General features: G+C 34.8%; 1 protein-coding gene across 3 annotated transcripts in view; it reads right to left on the bottom strand.

The window, feature by feature from the left end:
* Acer3 (alkaline ceramidase 3) overlaps positions 1-21,491 on the bottom strand; it is a 168,524-nt gene that overhangs the window by 36,415 nt on the left and 110,618 nt on the right. For 2 of the 3 annotated variants that reach the window (XM_027942709.2, XM_071616516.1), the window contains exons 5-6: positions 17,160-17,241; positions 13,565-13,600 (exon numbers count right to left, since the gene is read on the bottom strand). In XM_027942709.2, coding sequence (XP_027798510.1) covers positions 13,565-13,600; positions 17,160-17,241 — 118 coding nt within the window. The remainder of the gene's footprint in view (positions 1-13,564; positions 13,601-17,159; positions 17,242-21,491) is intronic. The other variant, XM_071616515.1, reaches the window with a different exon arrangement.

Genomic DNA, 21,491 nt, shown 5'->3' with positions numbered 1-21,491 from the left:
ATCCTGTAACTTCACTGAATTAATTTATTAGTTCTAAGTTATTTTCTCAACTCTTCAGGGTTTTTTTTTTTTTAAAAAAAAGGTATATATATTTTTAGTTGTACTGGACACAATATCTTTATTTTTTATTTATTCATATGTGGTGTTGAGGATTGAACCCAGCACCTCACACGCACTAGGCATGTGCTCTACCACTGAGCCACAACCCCAGTCCCTCCTTGGGGTTTTTATAAATTAATCATGTGTAAATAGGAACAATTTTACTTCTTCCTTTTGAATTTCAGTGACCTTTATTTATTTTTCTTCCCTAATTGCTCTAGCTATGACTTCTATGTCGAATAGAAGTAGTCAGAGTGGGCATTGTGAATTGTTGCCGATTTTAGAGGAAAAGCTGTTTTTATCTTTGATTATGATTCCAGCTGAGGGCTCCTCACCCCTTGCTTAGCTGCCCTTGAACTTGTGATCCTCTTGCCTCAGTCACTGGGATTGCAGGCATGCACCATTGTACCTAGCTAGCTGAGGGCTTTTCAGGCATGATCTGTATTACATTGAAGTAATCTCCTTTAATTCTTTGTTGAGTTCTTTTACTCTTTGAAGGGTGTTGAATTTTGTCAAACATTTGTTCTATATTTATTGAGAAAACATGATTTTATTATTTATTTTGTTAGTCTAATGTATCATATTAAAATGTTTTTCATATATTCAACTATCCTTGCATCTCAGGGATAAATCCCATTTGGTCATGGTGTATGATCATTTTAATGTGCTGTTGAATTTGTTTTGTAACTGCTCTGAAGAGGATTTTGCATCTATGCTCATCAGGGATATAGTTTTCTTTCCTCATAAAAATCTTGGTCTGCTTTGGTATCAGAGTAATTCTGGTCTCATAAATTATACTGTATTTGTTCTCCTCTTCAATTTTTTTAAGAGTTTGAGGAAATTTAACATTAATTCTTTAAGTGTTTGTTAGAATTTGATAATGAAGCCATCTAATTCTGGACTTTTCTTTGTTGAGAAGTTTTTGATAACTGATTTTATCTCCTTATTAGTTTGAGGTCTGTTCAGATCTTCTATGTTTTCATGATTTGGTCTTGTCAGACTGCATGTTTTTTTGGAATTTATCCATTTATTCCAGATTGTCCAATTTGTTAGCATTTATTTTGTTTATAGCACTCTCTTACTAAAATCCTTTTCATTCTTATGGTTTCAGTTAAAATATCTATTTCATATCTTTATTTTATTTAAGGGTTAGCCAATTTTACTAGTGTATGTGAAGCTCTTTAATTCCTATTAATACACACACACATGCACACACAGACACAAGTTGACCCTTTCAATACAGTAACTCTTCATTTTGTTGTCTTCTTTCTCTGTTCTTCTACCATTTCATTTATTTCTGCTCTAGTCTTTGTTATTTCTTTCCCTCATCCAAATTGGGGCTTATTTTGTTCTTCATTTTCAAGTTCTTTGAGGTGTGAAGTTGTTTACTTGACATCTTCTTTCATAACATAGACATTTATCAATGCAAATTTCCTTCTTAGTACTGCTTTTGCTGTATCCCTGAAATTTCAATATGTTGTGTTTTCCTTCCTCTCAAGGTATTTTTCAATTTCCTTTTGACTCCCTCTTTGACCCAATGGCTGCTCAAGAGTATGTGGTTTAATTTTCACATGTTTGTGAAATTTTCAATTTCCTTTTTGCTGTTGATTTCTAGTTTCCTTCTATTATGTTTGGAAAGGTTACTTGTATGATTTCAGTGTTCTTAAATTTGTTAAGCCTTGTTTTAATACTAACATTAAGATCTACCCTGGAGAAAGATAAGGGGACACTTGTCAAGAAGTGTATTCTGCTGCTGTTGAATGAAATGTTTTGTGTATGCTTGCTGGTCCATTTGGTCTACAGTGTTGTTAAAGTTTTTAGTTTGATATTCTATCTACAACTGAAACTAGGGTATTAAAGTCTCCTACTATTATTATACTGTTGTCTAACTCCCCTTTCAGTTCTGTCAATATTTGCTTTACCTGTTTAGGTGCTCTGATGTTGGGTGCACATTTAGTTTATTTCCTGGTGAATGAACTCTTTTATTATTACACAGTGTTGTTCTTTGTTTCTTGCAACAGTTTCTTCAAGTTTATTTTGTCTGATTCAAGAATACAGAATACGGGCTGGGGATGTGGCTCAAGCGGTAGCGCGCTCGCCTAGCATGCGTGCGGCCCGGGTTCGATCCTCAGCACCACATACAAACAAAGATGTTGTGTACGCCGAGAACTGAAAAATAAATATTATTAAAAAAAAATTTTTTTCTTTAAAAAAAAAAAAAAGAATACAGAATACTCACAAGACTTTTTTTTTTTTTTTTTTTTTGGTGGTATGGATTGAACTCAGTGGTGCTCTGCTAACAGAGCTACATTCCTAGTCCTTTTATTTTATTTTTTCATTTCAAGATAGGGTCTTACCGAGTTGCCCGGGCTGACCTTGAAGTGGTGATCTTCCTGCAATCTCCCAATTTGTTGGGATTACAAGGGGGTTTTCTTTTTTCAATTTACTCAGCTACTGTGTGTGTCTTCTGATTGGGAGTTTAAGCCTTCTATATTTAAAGATATTCTTGATAGGGAAGGCTTTACTATTGCCATTTTGTTAATTCCTTTCTGTTAGTTTTGTACTTCTTTTTTTCTGTCTTTTCTTCTCTTGCTATTTTCCTCCACCCCTGCTTTTTCCCCTTTCCAGTACTGGGAATTGAACCTGAGGGTAATTTATCACTGAGCTACATCCCCAGCCCTTTTCATTTTCTATTTTGAAATAGGGTGTTGTAAAGTTGCTGATGCTGGTCTTGAATTTGTGATACTCCTGCCTTAGCCTCCTGCATTGCTGGGATTATAGGCCTGTGCCATCATGCCCTGCTAATTTTTTTTTTTTGAAGGAGAGTTTTGCTATATACAGTATTTTTCATTCAGCATTCTTCTTCTTCTTCTTCTTTTTTTTTTTTTTTTTTTGGTACCGGGGATTGAACTCAGGGGCACTCAACCACTGAGCCACATCCCCAGACCCATTTTATATTTTATTTAGAGACAGGGTCTCACTGAGTTGCTTAGTGACTTGCTAAATTGCAGAGGCTGGCTTTGAACTCCGGATCCTCCTGTCTCAGCCTCCCCAGCCACTGGGATTATAGGCGTGCACCACTGCACCTGGCTCATTCAGCATTTTGAATTTATCATTCTACTTCCTTCTTGCTTGTAAGATTATTTGAAAAGTATGCTGATAGAGGTTTCTGTAAATGTGACAAGTGCTTTTCTTTTGCGACCTTCAAAATTCTCTCCTTTGACCTTGGTCAATCCTGATTATAATGTGTCCAAGCATGGGCTTTTCATCTTATTTGGTATTCTTTAGGCTTCCTAAATCTTGGTGTTTGTTTTCTTCTCTAAGCTTTTGGAAATTTTGAGCCAGTATTTCTTTGAAAAGGCTCTCTGCTTCTTTCTGTCTTTCTCCTCCTTCTATAACTCCCATAATACATGTATTAGTCTGCTTGATGGTATCCATAACTGGCTTAAATTTTATTTACTCTTTCTATTCTTTGGTTTTTCTTTGTTCCTCAGACTGAATTATGTATTGTGACCTGTCTTTGGGTTCCCTGATCTTTTCTTCAGTTTACCTATTTTTTAGTTTGGTTGACTTCTTTAGCGCCAGATTTCTATTTGGTACTTTAAAAAAATTTGCTGTCTTTGTTGAAAGTCTCACTTTGTTTCTGCCTTGTTCTCTTGACCTTGGTGAGCAACTTTTATAAGAGTTATTTTGAATTCTCTTGGGTGATTTATCTATTTCATTAGAGTCAGTTTCTGGAGAATTGTCTTGTGCCCTTTTTTGGAACATCTTTGCTTTTTTTTTTTTTTTTTTTCATTTTCCTTGATCTGTTGGTGTTTCAACACTAGACAAAGCAAGTACCTCTCCTAGTCTTCACAGGAAAAGACCCCTCATCAATCGGCCCAGGCAGAGAACCTGGGCACTCTACTAATGCTTTCCCTTCCCAGGAAGAAATAGGCAGCTATGCTTTTCGTCTGTTCACTCCATGTTGAGTTGGGGTAGGAAAGAAACTGTGGTGTTTACCAAACCTAAGCTATCACCTCCACTCTCTGCTGAGTAGCCACACAGCTGAACTTGTGAGCATCAGGACTGAAGAGAGAGAAAGATGCTACCTCTCTGGGTAATCCTGGGGAAGTTGGAAGCACCAGATAAAAGGATAATTCTTTCCCTCCTTAGCAAAAAGCTAAGAGTTGGGGATTTTTTTTTTTTTTTTTTGGTTTGCTTGCTCTGTGCTGAAAGGATCAATGGCATCTACCAGTTTAAAGTGCTGCCTCTTTTCTTTCTTGGGTGGCTACATTGTGATGAACTGGTCAGAGCTCCAAGATTTGCAAGACAGATTTCTGTCCTCTAAGGAGCTGAAGAGTCTGGGTATTGAATATGTGAACCAATTCCTTCCTCTCCTGGGTGAAGGTGGGATCCAAGGGTTTTCTTCCTGACTGCATGGTGCTATACCAGGGGCAAAATCTCCAGATAGAGGGTGTCCCAAATCTCCAAAGCAGTTTAATAAATCTGGTTTTGCACTCTCCCAAAGTGCAGGAGTCTTTTAATTCAATTAGTTTCTTATTTTGCACAAAGTGACTCTGTAAATTATTGCTGAATTGGTATGTGTGTGGACAAAAGTCCAAGGCTTTCTACTCCAGCATCTTGGTGATGCCACTCCTTTATTTTTATCTTTTCTAGTTTTAAAAAATATATTCTTAGCCTTTCTCTTTTCCCTGATACATATTCCTCCTGCCCACTCCTCCTGGGTACTGGGAATTAAACCCAGGGGTGCTCTACCACTAATTTACATCTCCAGTTCCTTTTATTTTTGGGTCAGGGTCTCACTAATTTGCCCATGTTGGCCTTGAACTTGCCTCTGCTTACTAAATTGCTGGATTACAGGTATGCACCACTATGCCCGGTTTCCTGATATACACATTTTAAGGCTAATCATTTCCCTTCAAGTACTAACTCTGCTGTATCCTATGAGTTTTAACATGTACTTATTTCAATTATAATTCAATTTAGAGTGTTAGAGAAACAAAAAGAAAAAAAAAAGAATAAAAAGGAGTGAAAAAAGGTTAAGAAACTTATGGATACAATCAAGCAACTAATACATGCGTTATGGGAGTCACAAAAGGGGAAGAGAGAGAAAAGGACCAGAAAACTTTTTCTAACTTCTATGATTTCTTTGGTCCATGACCTCTTGAACTGTAATATCTATATTTTAATATAATTGAAATATAATCAGAAATTATGTTCTGATTCCGACTGAAATTTGTTAATACTTGATTTATTACCCAATATATGGTTGCTTTTTGTTAATGTTTTCTGAATATAGGGAAAAAAGGCATTTTTGTAATCATTGGATACAATACTTTACATTTGCCCTTTTAATCAAGCTTTAAAAATTATATTAGCTGGGTGTGGTGGTACATGCCTATAATCCCAGTGGCTAGGGAGGCTAAGATAGGAGAATCATGAGTTCAAAGCCAGCCTCAGCAACAGCAAGGTGCTAAGAACTCTCTAAATAAAATACATAATAGAGCTAGGGATGTGGCTCAGTGGTTGAGTGCCCTTGAGTTCAATTCCTGGTACCCTCCACCAAAAAATTATGTTGTTCAAATATTCTATATCATCTGTCAAATTCTTAGAAAAATATATTAAAGTCACCTAGTATTATGAATTTGTCCTTTTTACCCTTCTAGTTCTATCAAATTTTACTTTATATATTATAGGTATATATAAATTTAAAATTATGGTTTTCTGATGATTTGGATCTTTTACTATGAAGTAATCACTATCACTAGAAATCTTTCTATTTTGAGACAGAGTTTCACTAAGTTGCTTAGGGCCTCACTAAGTTGCTGAGGTTGGCTTTGAACTTGTGGTTCTCCCTGCCTCAGCCTCCCAAGCCGTTGGGATTATAGGCATGCAACACTTTTCCAGTCCAGAGATGTTGCTTAAAGTGTATTTCATCTTATGTAAAAATAATGATACCATATTATTTTTGCTTAGTATTTGCATAGTTTTTCTTTCAACTTTCCTGCATCTTTTTCCCACCTAAGAGATGGCTGGCCTCAAACTCCTGGGCTCCAGTGATCCTCTTGTGTTAGCCTCTAGCATAATTTGTGCACACTTTTTTTTTTTTTTTTTTTTTTTTACATTGCTAGGAAAGAACCCAGGGTCTCATGCATGCCAGACAAGCATTCTACTGAGCTATATCCTCATATCCTTAATTCCCTATTCTTTTTAAGTTGGTATTTCTGATAACAAATTAGATTCTGAAGGAAACTACTTTAGGGGCAACATACTATCATAGGACTATAAGCTTTGGAATAAAAAAAGAGTTGGGTTCATTTTCTAGCCTTGACACTAACTGAGAAGCAGTGGGACAATTAAGAGTTAACCTTTCTGACTCTCAGTATTTCACTTATAAAATGAAGATATTTTAGTAAGATAATAGTTGAGTCAGCCTATATAAGCTATATGGATAGATATACAATATCTACAGATAAAAAATACTAGCTTCCTTTCCTTCTATTCCAAATGGGTTTACACCACGGTTTCTTTATATTCCTAATTTGTAATAAAATGCCATAAATGAAACCGTAAAATTTAAACAAAGCTACTTAAGTTATTGTTTTTCATATTGTTCTTTCTTTCAAACCCTGAGGGTCAAATGAGAAGTCAATGAATTAATACACTGATATGTCATGTGTAGATACAATCTTTAGGAGACATCTACTTTGGTGGGGAGATTTTAAGTGACAGGACTCCTTGAGACATAAGATGACATCTCATCTGAGATATTCAATTACTGATTTGTTAGTTTGTTGTTTAAACAGTGTTCACAGACTTCTTAAGCATTCTTTTTATCTACTCTTATGTATGCTTCCCCCCCACCCCACCCCTTTTTTTTTTGCTTAAAATATACTGGTGATTCTATTGAATGTGACAGCAATGTGATTTGAGTATTATCCTTGGCAAGGCCATCCAACTAAATAAATGGCATTTGGCTTCCATTTGGAGATGTTTGGGTCATGCTGGACTTAATACAGTAAAGTAGAACTGTTATCAGTATTTTCTCCATCCAGGACGCTAATCTCGTTTAACAAGACAAATAATTCTGGTTGTAGCAGATACTGTTTTACAGCATTGGGGACTGAGCCCAGGGAATGGGGGTGGTGCTCTACTACTGAGCTACATCCCCCAGCTCTTTTTATTTTTTATTTTGAGATAGTATCTAACTAAGTTACCCAGGCAGGCCTTGAACTTGTGATCTTCCTGCCTCAGCTTCCCAAATCACTGGGATTACAAGTGTGTGCCACCATGTCCAGCCTGCAGCAGATACTTTTAGAGTATTTATTAACCCTTTCCTTCTAATTTTATCTCACTATCTCTCTAGGCCCAACTGAAATACCTCCTTTTAGAAGATTTCCATGATTATCATAGGCAGAAACTTATATATCTTACATCTTTTTATTTTTGGTCCTGAAAATTGAACCTAGGAGTGCTTAACCACTGAGCAACATCCCTATCCCTTTTTATATTTTATTTAGAGACAGGGTCTTGCTAAGTTGCTTAGGGCCTTGCTAAGTTGCTAAAGCTAGCTTTGAACTCTTTGAACTCGTGATCCTCCTACCTCAGTCTCCAAGCCACTGGGATAATAGGCATGTGCCACTGTGCCTGGATTAATATGTGCTTTCATTATCACACTGTATTAGTTTATTGACTTGTATTTTGCATTATCTTACATTTTTATGCTTGTAAAATAAAATTTCTCCTTGTTTTGGACATTTTTACAGATGAGGAAATTAAAGAACAGAAACAGAAGAAATCTGTCCATGGGTAATTGAATGTCAAGAAATCAAAATTTTAAATTCTAAAGGCAGTGCTCCCTTATATTAGATAATACTCTCCTTTTTCATTATTTTTAGATTTTGAAAATATCTGCATTGAAATAGATATTTATTAAAATGAAAGATTATAGTAGTTGAAATTACAAAACAGAAGGCAAATAATAAAATATCAAATATTTTAATGGGCAAAAATGCTCATTAAAAATATTTTAGGTGGTAGGCACTGGGTTTGATCCTCAGCACCACATAAAAGTAAATAAACAAAATAAAGACACTACACATCCATGTACAACTAAAAAATATGTAAAAAAAAATTTAAGGTATTATCAAGACAATCTATGCAAGAGTTTGAGCTTTTTATGTTTAATATAAAGTGTCAGCACCCAAACCATGCTAGAGAAATAAATCTTTATGTTGGCCAAAGAATGTCTATTAGAATAATCAATTTTACCATGTTGTTATTCCTGGCTTTGAAAAGGATCTAATTATACTTATAGCAGTAATTCTATCATATTACTTATATATATATATATATATATATATATATATATATATATATATATATATTAGTTGTAGATGGACACAATACTTTTGTTTAATTTTTTTATTTTTATGCAGTGCTGAGAATCAAACCCAGTGCCTCACACATGCCAGGCAAGCAAGCACTCTACCACTGAGACACAACCTAGCCCCACTTCCTTTATTTTTTAGATTACCAATATAAATAAATTTTGAGTGATAGAACAAAGTTCTTTGATATTAACTACTTCAAGAGTTTGGTTTCACAAATACTTTTAAACATAAGACTATCTAATAAATAATTTCATGATAAGTAAGTATATCAAAATCTTTTTCCTTGATAAGCACTATAGAAGCATGTATTTATAACGGCTTCATCACTTTCTTTCCTTTTTTTTTTGTTACCTAATTTTCCCAACATTTTATTTTGAAAAAATTTAAACCTCTAGATAAATCCAAAATATAAATACAATGAATAGCAAGCCACATGTTATATTATTATCATTACTGTTTTTGAAGTTTTGGGGATTGAATCTATGGATGCTCTATCACTGAGCTACATCCAAGCCGTATTTTTCTCCTAGGTTGAGAAAGTTTCTAATTTATTTTTCTATCTGTAGAACCTAGTAAATACTTGGTATGAAGGTAGTGTTTCAGAAAATACTAACTTGTGTACTTTCCTAATTTATTCTGCTTTCATTCCTCTAACTTATCCTTTGTTGGAACAATAAATTTATAATATACAAACATGATCACATCTCTTCTCAGCCCAATTAACTAACAGCAGCTAACATCTATTACTATAAGTAAAGCACAGCGACAAGCACATTACATGCTTTATTTCATTTAATTCTACAACAATCCTATGAGGTAGGTACTATTATTAATGTGATTTGATAGGTAAGAAAACTGAGGCATGGGTATTAAATAATTTATCTAAGGTCACGTAGCAAGTGGCAAACCCAAGCTTTGGAGTCAGACAATCTAACACCAGAGTCCATGTACTTAAGCATAAATTGCTGCTTATGTTCTCATTTTTCTTTGATTTTGAACATCCTCTCTCAGCCTGGACTCCCTGAAAATTCCTATTTATCTTGTTAGTCACATCTTAAAGCCTTATCCTAGAAACATTAGGCACCTTCTTTGCATTCACTGTTCTTTATATACAATTATAACTCACATTTCATCAACGACCCCTTCAATACTCTTAATCATCTTTTTTTCCTTCACTTTTTTTTTAAATTGGTGCATTATGATCTTTCCCTACCCTGCTTTTCATGACATATCCCATTACAAAACAAATATTTAAACAGTATCTATTATTTGCTCAGCTCTGTATTAGACTCTGGGGATACAGCTCTTTACTTCCATGGAGCTTGCATTCTAGGTTTGCATGGGGGAGACAAATACATTTGAAACACACACGTGGACACACACACAAACAAATTAGGAAAACAAAATAGCTTATTGCTATTAAGTGGGAGAGTCTAGATATGAATCCAGGTTTCTTTGACTTTAGATCTTAAAGTCTTTTTCTGCTGCCTATTTTCAGCTTCTGTCTCAGAATTTGGTACTGTGAAAGCACACAGTGGATGTTTCTTGAATGAATACTAACTGTGCTCTACCACTGAGCTACGACCACAACCCTCCTATCCTGATTTTAAATCTCTAGGCTCAGGACAAAAATCACAGTTAAAAATATTTATTTCTGGAAAAAACATGGAGGGGTAGTTACATTAATAGAAGTCTTTCACCCTCAGATTACCTGTTTCACCTTAACATCATCCTACTTCTCCCTCCTACTTGTTCATTTATATATTCTGATTTTTAAAAAATAATAATCTTTATTTTTAAGGCATTTTTACATTCATAACAAAATGCAGCAGGAATATCATGAGTTTTCACATAGCCCCTGTGCACACATATACAGTTTCCCCCACTATCAACATCATACACCACAGTGGTACATTTGTTACAAAGAATCTATTGGACACATCATCATCACCCAAGTCCATAGTTAACATTAAGATTTACTCCTGGTGTTTACAATCCTATAGGTATGGACAGATGTATCTGCCATTTAATATACAGAATAATTTTACTACCTACACATTTGTAGGCTGAAATCTAAAATTTTCACTGTAAGTTGAATAGTTGCAATGGATATAATTTCTCAAATACTATAAACCCTGACATTTTAAAATACAATTACTATGTATTAAAGTATGCCATTCCAATATTTAAACTTTTAAATTTTAAATAACTTCAGATTTACAGAAAAGTTTCAATAATGCTACAAAGAACTTCCATCTAGCCTTCACTCGGATTCCTCAAACGTTAACCTCTTGCTACATCTGCTCTATCTACTTATCTCTTTATCTATCCCTAAATATTTTGGTTTTTATTTCCTAAAAATCAAGGACTTTCTATTACACAAGCACAGTATAAATATTATTAACTAGGAAAATAACACTGATATAATACAAGGGCTTTATTCAAGTTTTATAATTATATTAATAACATTCATCGTAGGCAAAGAAAATATAAGACCATGAGGTATATTTAGTTGTCAGTTGTCAGGTCTTAAAGTCTTTTTTTTTTTTTTTTTTTTCTATTTTATTGTGCTGGGGATTGAACTCAGGGCTTCACACAGGCTAGACAAGTGCTCCAATACTGTCATTTCTTCTTTATTCCAGAACAATTCCTTAATCTTCTTTTGTCTTAATTTTTTAAGGGAATAGTCAAGTTACTTTGTAGAATGTCCTTTAGTTTGGGTTTGTTTCATTTTTCCTCCTGATTAACTCAGGTTATGCATTGTTGGTGCAAACACCAGACAATTCATATGTCCTTCCCAGTGTGTCATATTAGGAGAAACACCATATCTATTTGTTCTTTTACTGGAGATGTTAACTTTGATCATAAATTTATCCACATATTTTTAAAAACTTTTTTATACTTTATTTTATTTATCTTTATGTGGTGCTGAGGATCGAACCCAGGGCCTCGAATGTGGTGGTGAGCACTCTACCATTGAGCCACAATCCCAGCCCCACATATTTTTCTTAATATTGTATATTATGAGTTCATATTAGAACTTCCAATTTCAATCCAATTCCAGATTTCATTTTTGGCCCTTCCTTTTTCCATATTTATTTCTCCAAAATTAAGAGCTCAGACTTATTTGTTCAATTGTTTAGCAGCTTATTATAAGGATATTACAAAAAATATAGATGAAGGGATGAGTATGGTGAGGTTTGGAAGAAGGTGCACATAGCTCCCATGCCCTATCTGGTATTTAAGTGTGTACTTTCAAGTGTTCAACTGTCTGAAAGCTCCTATTTTGCCTCTTCCCCCACTGTGACACTAGGGATCAAAGATAGGGCCCTCCAGTACCTAACTATGAGCTCTACCAATGAGCAACCTCACCAGTCCAGTCCCTCTGAAATTGATTATTAAAGTCTAGGCCTGGCGCATAAACCACAGTGGACATGGATAGACCTAGTTTTCAACCTGTTTCCTTCTCATCAGCAAATATTATTGCTATACACAGAAGAAAATATTTATTTTACTGGATATTGCAGCACGAATAGCTATATAATAAGTTTGTTATTTTTATTGTACAGTGTCAAATAGATCTAAAACATAAAATGGAAAATTGGTGGTCACAGAATTATACAAATTAACCCCAGATTTCCAATTTTTATTTTGCAGTTATGATTTTTCATTCTTATAAAGCCAAATAAAATTTATAAAAATTGAGGATTTTTCATATAAAAAACTGCATGTTTTTCACTGTGTAAATAAATTTTTCTAATGAAAGGATGATAATGACAGCATTTCAAATTACAATAAATAAGAAGGTGATGATGTCCTTCCCTGTAGCATCTATTTTAATACATATGCTTTCAGTTGCCTGGAGAAAAGCAAGGCCCTAATGGTTATGGAATTTATTTCAACAAACAGATTTTGATTAGATGATTATTATATAGCTTGAGTTAAAAAAGTTATAGGAATGTTATTTTTTTTATAAGAGCACAAAATATTTTAAAAACTTCAAGGCCTCTGACACTTCTGAAAAGTGTGCTTGCTTGCTAACTTATTCATTTACTTATGTTAGCAAGTTTATTAAAAAAATGGTGACAGGAGTCAGACAAATCTAAGGTTACAGTCTTGGCTCTGTCCCTTAATAAGTCCATCACCCAGGAGCAATATATTTTATATCTCTGAGCTCATTTCCCTTAAAATATGCATAATAATCTCTAATTTGTAGGCTAGCTGGTGAATTTAGAAATCTGTATAGTAATCAATGTAGTACCAGGAACCTGGTTGTATTCAATAAATAACAGTTCTCTTTATTTAAGGTCTGCAACTTTATTTCATTCTGGTTTCATAACGGTATATGCTTAAATCATCATTTCCTACAACAAAGTTTCCTGTGTTTGCTTCCTTCAATGTAAATGACCTCCTGCCTCAACAAAATGTACTAAAATATATTAAGGTGGAAACAGTCAAAGAATTTGCAGCCTGTCCTTTGACCCGCTCCTTCTAGTGCTGGGGATTGAACTGAGGTCCTTATATAAGCTAGGCAAGCACTCTACCACTTGAGTTATATACTCCCAGCCCATGCAGTTTTTCTTTTCTAGATCATAATATAAGACTTTATGTGTGTATGTATGTATGTGATGCTCCTTGGTTCTTTCTGTCTGTAAGAGTAATCCTGCCCTTGCATAACTGAATATAATAGAGGGCTGGACCTTGGCTATGGCTGTTAGATATATTACCTAAACCTGGTTCCCATAAGCACTTATGTTTGCAACCTCTTGTTTTAAACACTGACTTTTTTTTAGGCTCTCTAAAAAAACACTGACTTTTTTTTAGGCTCTCTCTAAAAGCTATGTCTACATATAATTACTAGAAAAGTGAAGCACAAAGCAAGCATATACTATTAAACAATCAAATGTGGGGGCTGGGGTGGTGGCTCAGTGGTAGAGTGCTCGCCTAGCATGCATGAGGCACTGGGATCGATCCTCGACACCACATAAAAACAAACTAATGTATCCATCTAAAACTAAAGCTACATTTAAAAAAAAACAATCAAATGTGTGATAATTTAAAATATTTACCTGATGAAATATGGGATCTTTTACATGAAGGTAAACCTGCAAAATATTAGAAAAATACATGTGAATGAAGTGTATTATGGAGGGGAAATAAAAACCTATTCCACCTACTTCGTAGATCCCAAACCTTTCCTGCTAATCTCATTTTGTTTGGACTTGACTCCAACCATGTAAAGCCAATCAGACTAGGTAGCATGGCACACAAAGTGCTAGTACATACAGATGGCTCTCTACCAGTGCTAACCTTGCCATGGTAAATTAAATATTTCAAATCTATTGTGAACTACTCTGACTTCTTGGCCTTTGTGTCACAATCAAGTAGATAGAAGAATGCATGAAGACTCATGAAGAGGGAGGAAGTTATGCTGATAATTCCTGTACCACATCTATTCTATAGTAGAAGTTATACTCCATTTATGTATGATGTGTCAAAATACATTCTACTGTCATGTATAGCTAATTAGAAAAACAACACCAACAAAAAGATTCAATTCAAAGTATGCCTCCTTCCCACCATCACTATGGCATTTGGTTTTTCTCTTTCTCTCTCTGCAAGAAAAGAATTTCTTTGATAGAAAGGACTGGTTGTAAATATCTCTATATCCTCATTTAATGTAGTGATTTAATAAAGTTTTACAAATTCATACAATTTGGCTACTAAGTTTATTTCTGGAGTAAGTTTCTAGCTACAAAGTGATCAAATTATTTCCTTTGAACAGCCACAGGGCTTTAAAAATAATGTGTCTGAGATTATATATATATATATCTCTCAGTAACTTTAAACTTGGCAAAGGAAAATGCTTTTAATCTGAATTCCTTATTTCAAAGTAAGTGATTTCTGGGGCTAGAGGGTGTAGCTCAGTGATAGATTATATGCTTAGCATGAGCAAGAACTTGGGTTTGATCCCCAGCACCAAATGAAACAACTAATTTGCCTTTGTATGGTTAAAGCAGATTCTTACAGCTACTAATAAAAGAAATACAAAAGGGCATGCTCTCAAAGATACATTTTTTTAAAGGAAGAAAATTAAGAAGTCCTTGCTATATGCCAATATTAATTTTCAGAACTAATATGAAATGTATACTATTGTTATCTACATTTTATAGGTAAGGAAAACTAAGGCTGAAAGAGACTAAGTAATTTGCCCAATGTCCCACAGTTACTAAGTAACAGTGTTAAATCTAAACTCAGATCTCATTGATTCCAAAGCCTTTTTTTGTTGTTGGTTTTTCTTTTGCAGTACTAGGAATTGAACCCTGGGGCATGCCAGCTAAGCTACATCCTCAGATCTTTTTAAAAAATTTTGTTTTGAGACACAGTCTCCCTAAGTTGCTCAGGCTGACTACAAATTTGTGATCCTTCTGCCTCACCCCCTGGAATAGCTCAGATAATAGGCCCATGCTACCATGCCCAGCTCCAAAGCCTGTTCCTGACTACATCATCTCTTAACTTAGAAAGTGATCCAATATTGTCTCTGCCACTTACTCTCTATATAAACTTGGCTGGCAAGGCAATTCACTGACATTCTCTAGACTTACTTTATTCTCTTCTTTAAACAGTAACAAGACTATTTTTCACCTCTTCTTGGATGCTTTCATCATTAGCTACCATGTAGTTTAGGCAAAGCTTAGAAACTCAAGAAAATACTGCATATGTGCTCTTTCACCCTTTTATTTAACATCTCAACAACTGGAATATAGCTTCTGCCTTCATCAATTTACTGGTGACAGTATTCTCATTTAGATTACTTGGTTTTCTACTTCAAAATTTCTGTTAGGTTTAAATCTTCATTTTATTCACATTCATTCAGAGGAAACTAATACTTATTATTTACTTTTCACTCTAAAAATTCCTGTTACATTGGGCTCTTGGCTTTCCTATATATATCTGATTACTTTTCTCAGACTGCTTTGCTTGTTCTATCTCTTCTGTCTGTAGTTGTAGGATTCTATCTTTAGTCATCATAATGGTCTATGCAATTTCTGTGCCAGTTCATCTATCCCCACCTATCTAGTCTACCTATACCCTTCCAACTCCCAAATCTACATCTTTGGACCAGACTACTTGCTAAGCCTCAGGTGTTATTAATGCTGGGAGCTTCAAACCAAACATATTCTAAATTGAATTTATCTACCTCTATGCCATGATACGAACTTATCCATTAAATTTCCTGAAAAAGCTGCCCATCTTCCAAGTTTCCTATCATGGTTAAGGGCATACCACATATACTGGCAGTCAGGCCATAAACTGAGGAGCCATTTTAACAACTCCTTTAAAACTCTATTTCCATCTTTTCTACTCAGTGGACCACAGGTCCCATAGATAGGTATTTATGTCAGCTTTTTTTCATTCCTATATGTTACTTTATAGTCTGAATCTCATATCCCTAGCCCTTATTTCTCCCCATCCTCCATAACCAGTGTAATCTTTCTAAAACATATCTGATTACATTTTTCTCTACTTTAAGCCAGTTAATGGCTCTCCACTGCCTTGACAATAAAAATTGAAATTGCAAGATCTGGCAAACAATGAGCTTTATAACCTATTTCAGTAAGCTCATTCACTACTCCCCACTTATCATATATCCACCTATATAAAATCTTTCCCAATTTTATTGGTGACGAATGAAACAATAAAGATAAAGTATTCAGTACAATATCTGACATTAGCAAATAATTAAAAACAGTAATTCTCTATGTGGTTCCAGAGTTTTATACCCATGGACATATGAAAGACTATTTCAAAATGTTTTGCCACACTGTTGCCCAGAGGCTGGATGAACTTTCAATTATCAGTCAAAATCTAACTCAACTGCCTCCTCTCTCTGAAGCTTTCCATGACCTACTCAAGTAGACTTTTTAAAAAATTAAATTTATTTTTAATTGATACATAAAAACATAAAAACACACACATATTTATGGGATATAAGGAATAGTCAAGCAGTCTTGATTGGCTTTCTTTTACCTCATCACATATAATTAACATTTACTTCTAGTATTTCAGTTATTATCTTTTGATACATTTCTTTGTTTACAAGTTTAATTTCTCTAATAGAATGAATTCCTTTTGGATAGTAACTGCTTCTTAGGCACCTCTGTATTTCCTGTGCCTGACATGTAGGTTTTCCTGAAGTGTTTGTTTAAATTAATATTTTCTTAATTCAGAATACAATTCACTTGAGGAAGAAAAGCACAAGGTAGGATAGGATCAGAAGTGACTGGCTACCTCTAGTTATTAGGAAAAGGTTAACCATTAAAATAGTCACACTAGATCCAATGGAGTGGAGCCAATTTCTTTAACAAATAGGAGGTAATATGTCCATTCATGATAAAAGTTAATTTTTCTCCATTGTTAGTAACTAAATATTTACTTTTTGACCTTTCTTCCTTTAAAAAATTAAACATTACAAAAGTTATTTCAATTATAAGGAAAAATAACACTTGGAAACAAAGAAGCAATATCTGAAAATGATATATTCCAATTATATGTAGAAACATTTCAGTTTGAACAGCTTCAAGCAAATACAGGAAGCAAAATGTTTTCTCCATAAACGACAAATTCATATGCTTAATCTGTTAGAGACAAAATATGACTTACTGTGGTTACTAATAAACTGAATAGAACTAGAGTAAAAAGTAGATGGTAGTTGACTGAGTTCTTCATCTTGAAACATTCAAACCTTAAAAAGAAAGAAAAAAACTTTCTTAAGAATATATAACAGGAACAAATAGAATGGGACTTTACCACTTACCTACATACCTTTGTGGTCTAGTAATACCCATCATTTCTTTCCAACCACATTCTTAGAAACTCTGCACTCCTATAGCCTATGAGAGGCTGCGGGGATAAGGAGTAGACAAGTAGGGACAAATGTTCTCTCCTGAAAGTCTGGAGTTGGGGATCCAGAAACCTAATCAATTAAATATAGAGATGATTTCAAAGTATGAAGTCAAATGGACTTAAGATCTGAGGCTGATATTTGGGGGTAGCCAAAGTGAATGAATAAGTGGATGAATGAGCAGAAAAATATTCCTTAGGGAAAGAAAAATAGATATAAAGATTTGAAGATAAATGGAGAGGAAGGAATGCAGAAAAGAGGGAAAGATGAAGAAGCAACCATTCTATTTCTAGTGAAGTGAGTCTGTACTTCTTGCTGTCATGATCCATACAATTTCCTGATGTTCTTACAAAAGATAAACCTCTTAACTCAAGCTAGATTCAGTAAATTTGTATGTCTTGCAACAAATGATCCCTAAAGAAAACTACTTTTAAAAAATCACTTTTTATAATTGTCTCTTTACTTATCTGTTTCCCCAACTAAATGGTGCATTCTTAGCATGCAGATATACAATCTTATTACTTTTTCATATATTTAGTCACTAGGATAGTATCTGATGCACAGGAGATACAGAGTAAATAAGGAAATATAAACATAATTGGCCATCAGTAAGTACCCAGTTTTTGAGGGCTGTCTTGGTATAGGCAATAGGAATATTCTCTCAGTTTACCAATTCATTGTGGAAGTTGGACCCAATTCTTATTTCCTTATCTGTAAAGAAAGGTGGATTGCAATATCTGATTTTTAAGTTCCCTTTTGCCTTTAATTTCTATGAATTCATGGCTTGGAAAATGATGAAAATGTTAGGATGTCAGGTGGATTTTTTTTTAATATTTATTTTTCAGTTTTAGGTGGACAAATATCTTTATTTTTATTTTTATGTGGTGCTGAGAATTGAACCCAGTGCCTCAAGCATGCTAGGCAAGCACGCTACCACTTGAGTCACATCCCCAGCCTGGATGTTGTTTTTCTTTTAAATTATATGACTTTATGGCTTGAAAGTTGATTTAAAAAGTTAGGTAGGATATTTATGAATTATAATTAGCATTTTCATTCTGTCAATAGCTTAGAAATGTCTGTTTATCATTTTAGATGCCCTCAAAGCAGATTATTTATTAAGAAACCAAAGGTCTTTGGGAAGCCTGGCTTATATTTACTACTATGGTCATCTTACTTTATCATAGTCAAGTTTCTTATCTATACCCTTCTTTAGACAATGAGTTCCTTGACTCTCTATTTCTATAGGGCCCAATCACACCTAACACAAAGATGCACCCTAACATACTAGAGCTTTCCAGTATGTGTTTCAAAAATGAACAAGCATATGCACATAGAAGGCAAGGCAGGTTTAAAATGGTTACTGGTCTAATCTGCTTTATACACTTGATAAATTCAAAGAATGTCCTAAGGAATTAACAGAAAAACTGATTAGTGAAATTAACAAGGTCATGGAATAAAACGTTCATATACAAAAATCAATTGTAGGGTTGGGGTTGTGGCTCAAGCGGTAGCGCGCTCGCCTGGCATGCGTGCGGCCCTGGTTCGATCCTCAGCACCACAAACAAACAAAGATGTTGTGTCCGCCGAAAACTAAAAATTAAATTTTAAAATTCTCTCTCTCTCTCAAAAAAAAAAAAAAAATCAATTGTATTTCTAAATGCTAATAATTAACATCTGGAAAATAAAGTTTTAAAATTGTAATACCACTTAAAATAAGTACCCCCAAATCATTAGAAATCTAGAGTTAGAGCTAGCAAAGTATGTGCAACAACTATGCACTGAAAAACCATAAAATGTCTCTGGAAGAAATTAAAGGAAACCTGAACAAATGGAGAATTATGCTACATTCATGGTTTGGAAGACTGAATATTCTTTCCTTCTTTCTTCCTCCTCCTCTTCCTCCTCCTTCTCCTCCCCCTCCTCCCCCTCCATTCTTTCCTTCTCTCCTCCTCCATTCTTTCCTCTTCCTCCTCCTTTTCCTCCTCCTCCATTCTTTCCTCTTCCTCTTCCTCCTCCTCCTCCATTCTTTCCTCCTCCTCCTCCTTCTCCTCATCCATTCTTTCCTCTTCCCCCATTCCTTCCTCCTCCTCCTTCTCCATTCTTTCCTCCTCCTTCTCCTCCATTCTTTCCTCCTCCTCTTCCTCCATTCTTTCCTCCTCCTCCTCCTCCATGTTAGGCAACTAGGTCTACCACTGAGCTACATCCCTAGCTCCAGCAGACTTTTTTTTAATATTCATTTTTTAGTTTTAGGTAGCCACAATATATTATTTTACATTTATGTGGTGCTGAAGATCGAACCCAGTGCCTCATGCATGCTAGGTGAGCAGTCTACCACTAAGCCACAACCCCAGCCCCTCCAGCAGACTTTTTTTGGTAGAAGTTGGCAAGCTGACTCTAAAATGAATGCAAAATTGCAAAGGATTTAGGACATCCAAAGCTATACTGAAAAAGAACAGAACAGGAGGACTGTTCTGACTGATCTCAAGATTTACAATAAGGTGCAGCTTAGGAGGCTGAGGCAGGAGGATTCAGAGTTCAAAGCCAGCATCAAAAATTTAGTGAGACCCTAAGCAACCTAGAGACTCTTTCTCTAAAGAAAATATTTTAAAAAGGGGTGGGGATGTGGCTCAATGGTTGAGCACCACTGGGTTCAGTCCCTGATACCCGCCCCCCGCCCCGCAAAAAAAAATTTTAAATAATGCTTGCTACAATTAAAAGACAACATGGTATTGACATAAGGATAGGAAAAAACTCTCATAATAATTTAATGCATGGGCTGGGGTTGTGGCTCAGTGGTAGAGTGCTCACTTAGCATGTGTGAGGCACTGGTTCGATCCTCAGCACCACATAGGAAGAAAAAAAAGATATTGTGTCCACCTAAAACTAAAAAATAAATATTAAAAAAATAAAAATAATTTAATGCAGAAAGAATAATCTTTTCAAAAGATGGTATGCAGGGCTGGGGATATAGCTCAGTTGGTAGAGTGCTTGCCTTGCATGCACAAGGCCCTGGGTTCAATCCTCACCAGCACTATACTACCACCACAAAAAAAAGATGTTATACAATAACCAGTTACTAGCAGGGGAAAATAGGGATTCAATCCTCACCACCACCACATTAAAAAAAAAAAAAAAAGGAAAAAAAATGATGTTATGCAATAACCAGTTACTAGCAGAGGAAAATATGACCTTCAACTTTGCCTTACATTATACACAAAATTAACTCAAATGGATCATAGGCCTAAATACAAAAACTACAGTTAATAAAACTCCTGGGGGAAAAAAGCAAACAAAACAGAAAATCTTTTTGACCATGGGGAAGGCAAAGATCTCTTCTGACTCAAAAGGTACTAGACCTAAAAATTTTTAAAAAATAAATTGGATTTTGTAAAAATTTAAAACTCTGTTCATCAAAAGACACCATTAATGGGGGTTGGGGTTGTGGCTCAGTGGTAGAGCGCTTGCCTAGCATGCATGAGGCACTGAGTTCGGTACTCAGCACCACATTAAAAAATAAATAAAATAAAGAGACACTATTAAGAAAATGAAAAGATAATTCATAGACTGAAAAAATATTTAAGATAAATATTGGAGAGGACTTCAATCCCCCCCCCCCAAAAAAATTGTACACTTCAATAAGAAGAAAAACAACTCAGTTTCTAACCAAAAAGCACAAGATTTGAATAGACACTTCTTTTTAGTTTTTTTCCTTTCTTCCTTTGGTGGTGCTGGAGATCACAGCCAGGGTCTTGTGCTTGCTAGGTGAGCACTCTATCACTAAGCTATATCTCTAGATGCTTGAACAGATATTTCTAAGACATACAAATGGCCAACTAGCACATGGAAAGATAGACAACATCATTAGTTCTTAAAGAAATGCAAATTAAAATACCAGAGACAGTACTCCATACTCCCCAGAAAAACTAAAAATAACAAGATTGGTAACACCAAGTATTACCAAGGATATGGAGCAATGAGATTCTTCATATATTTGCTAGTAGAACTATAATAAAATATAATATGTTGGACAATAGTTTGGCAGTTTCCTATAAAGTGTAGACTTATACAACCCAGAAATTCCACTTCTAGGT

The sequence above is a fragment of the Marmota flaviventris genome, chromosome 9 (assembly GCF_047511675.1).
Source record: "Marmota flaviventris isolate mMarFla1 chromosome 9, mMarFla1.hap1, whole genome shotgun sequence".
NCBI lineage: Eukaryota > Metazoa > Chordata > Mammalia > Rodentia > Sciuridae > Marmota > Marmota flaviventris.
Note: the sequence above shows the minus strand (reverse complement) of the source record. Positions and strands in the feature narration are given on the sequence as shown.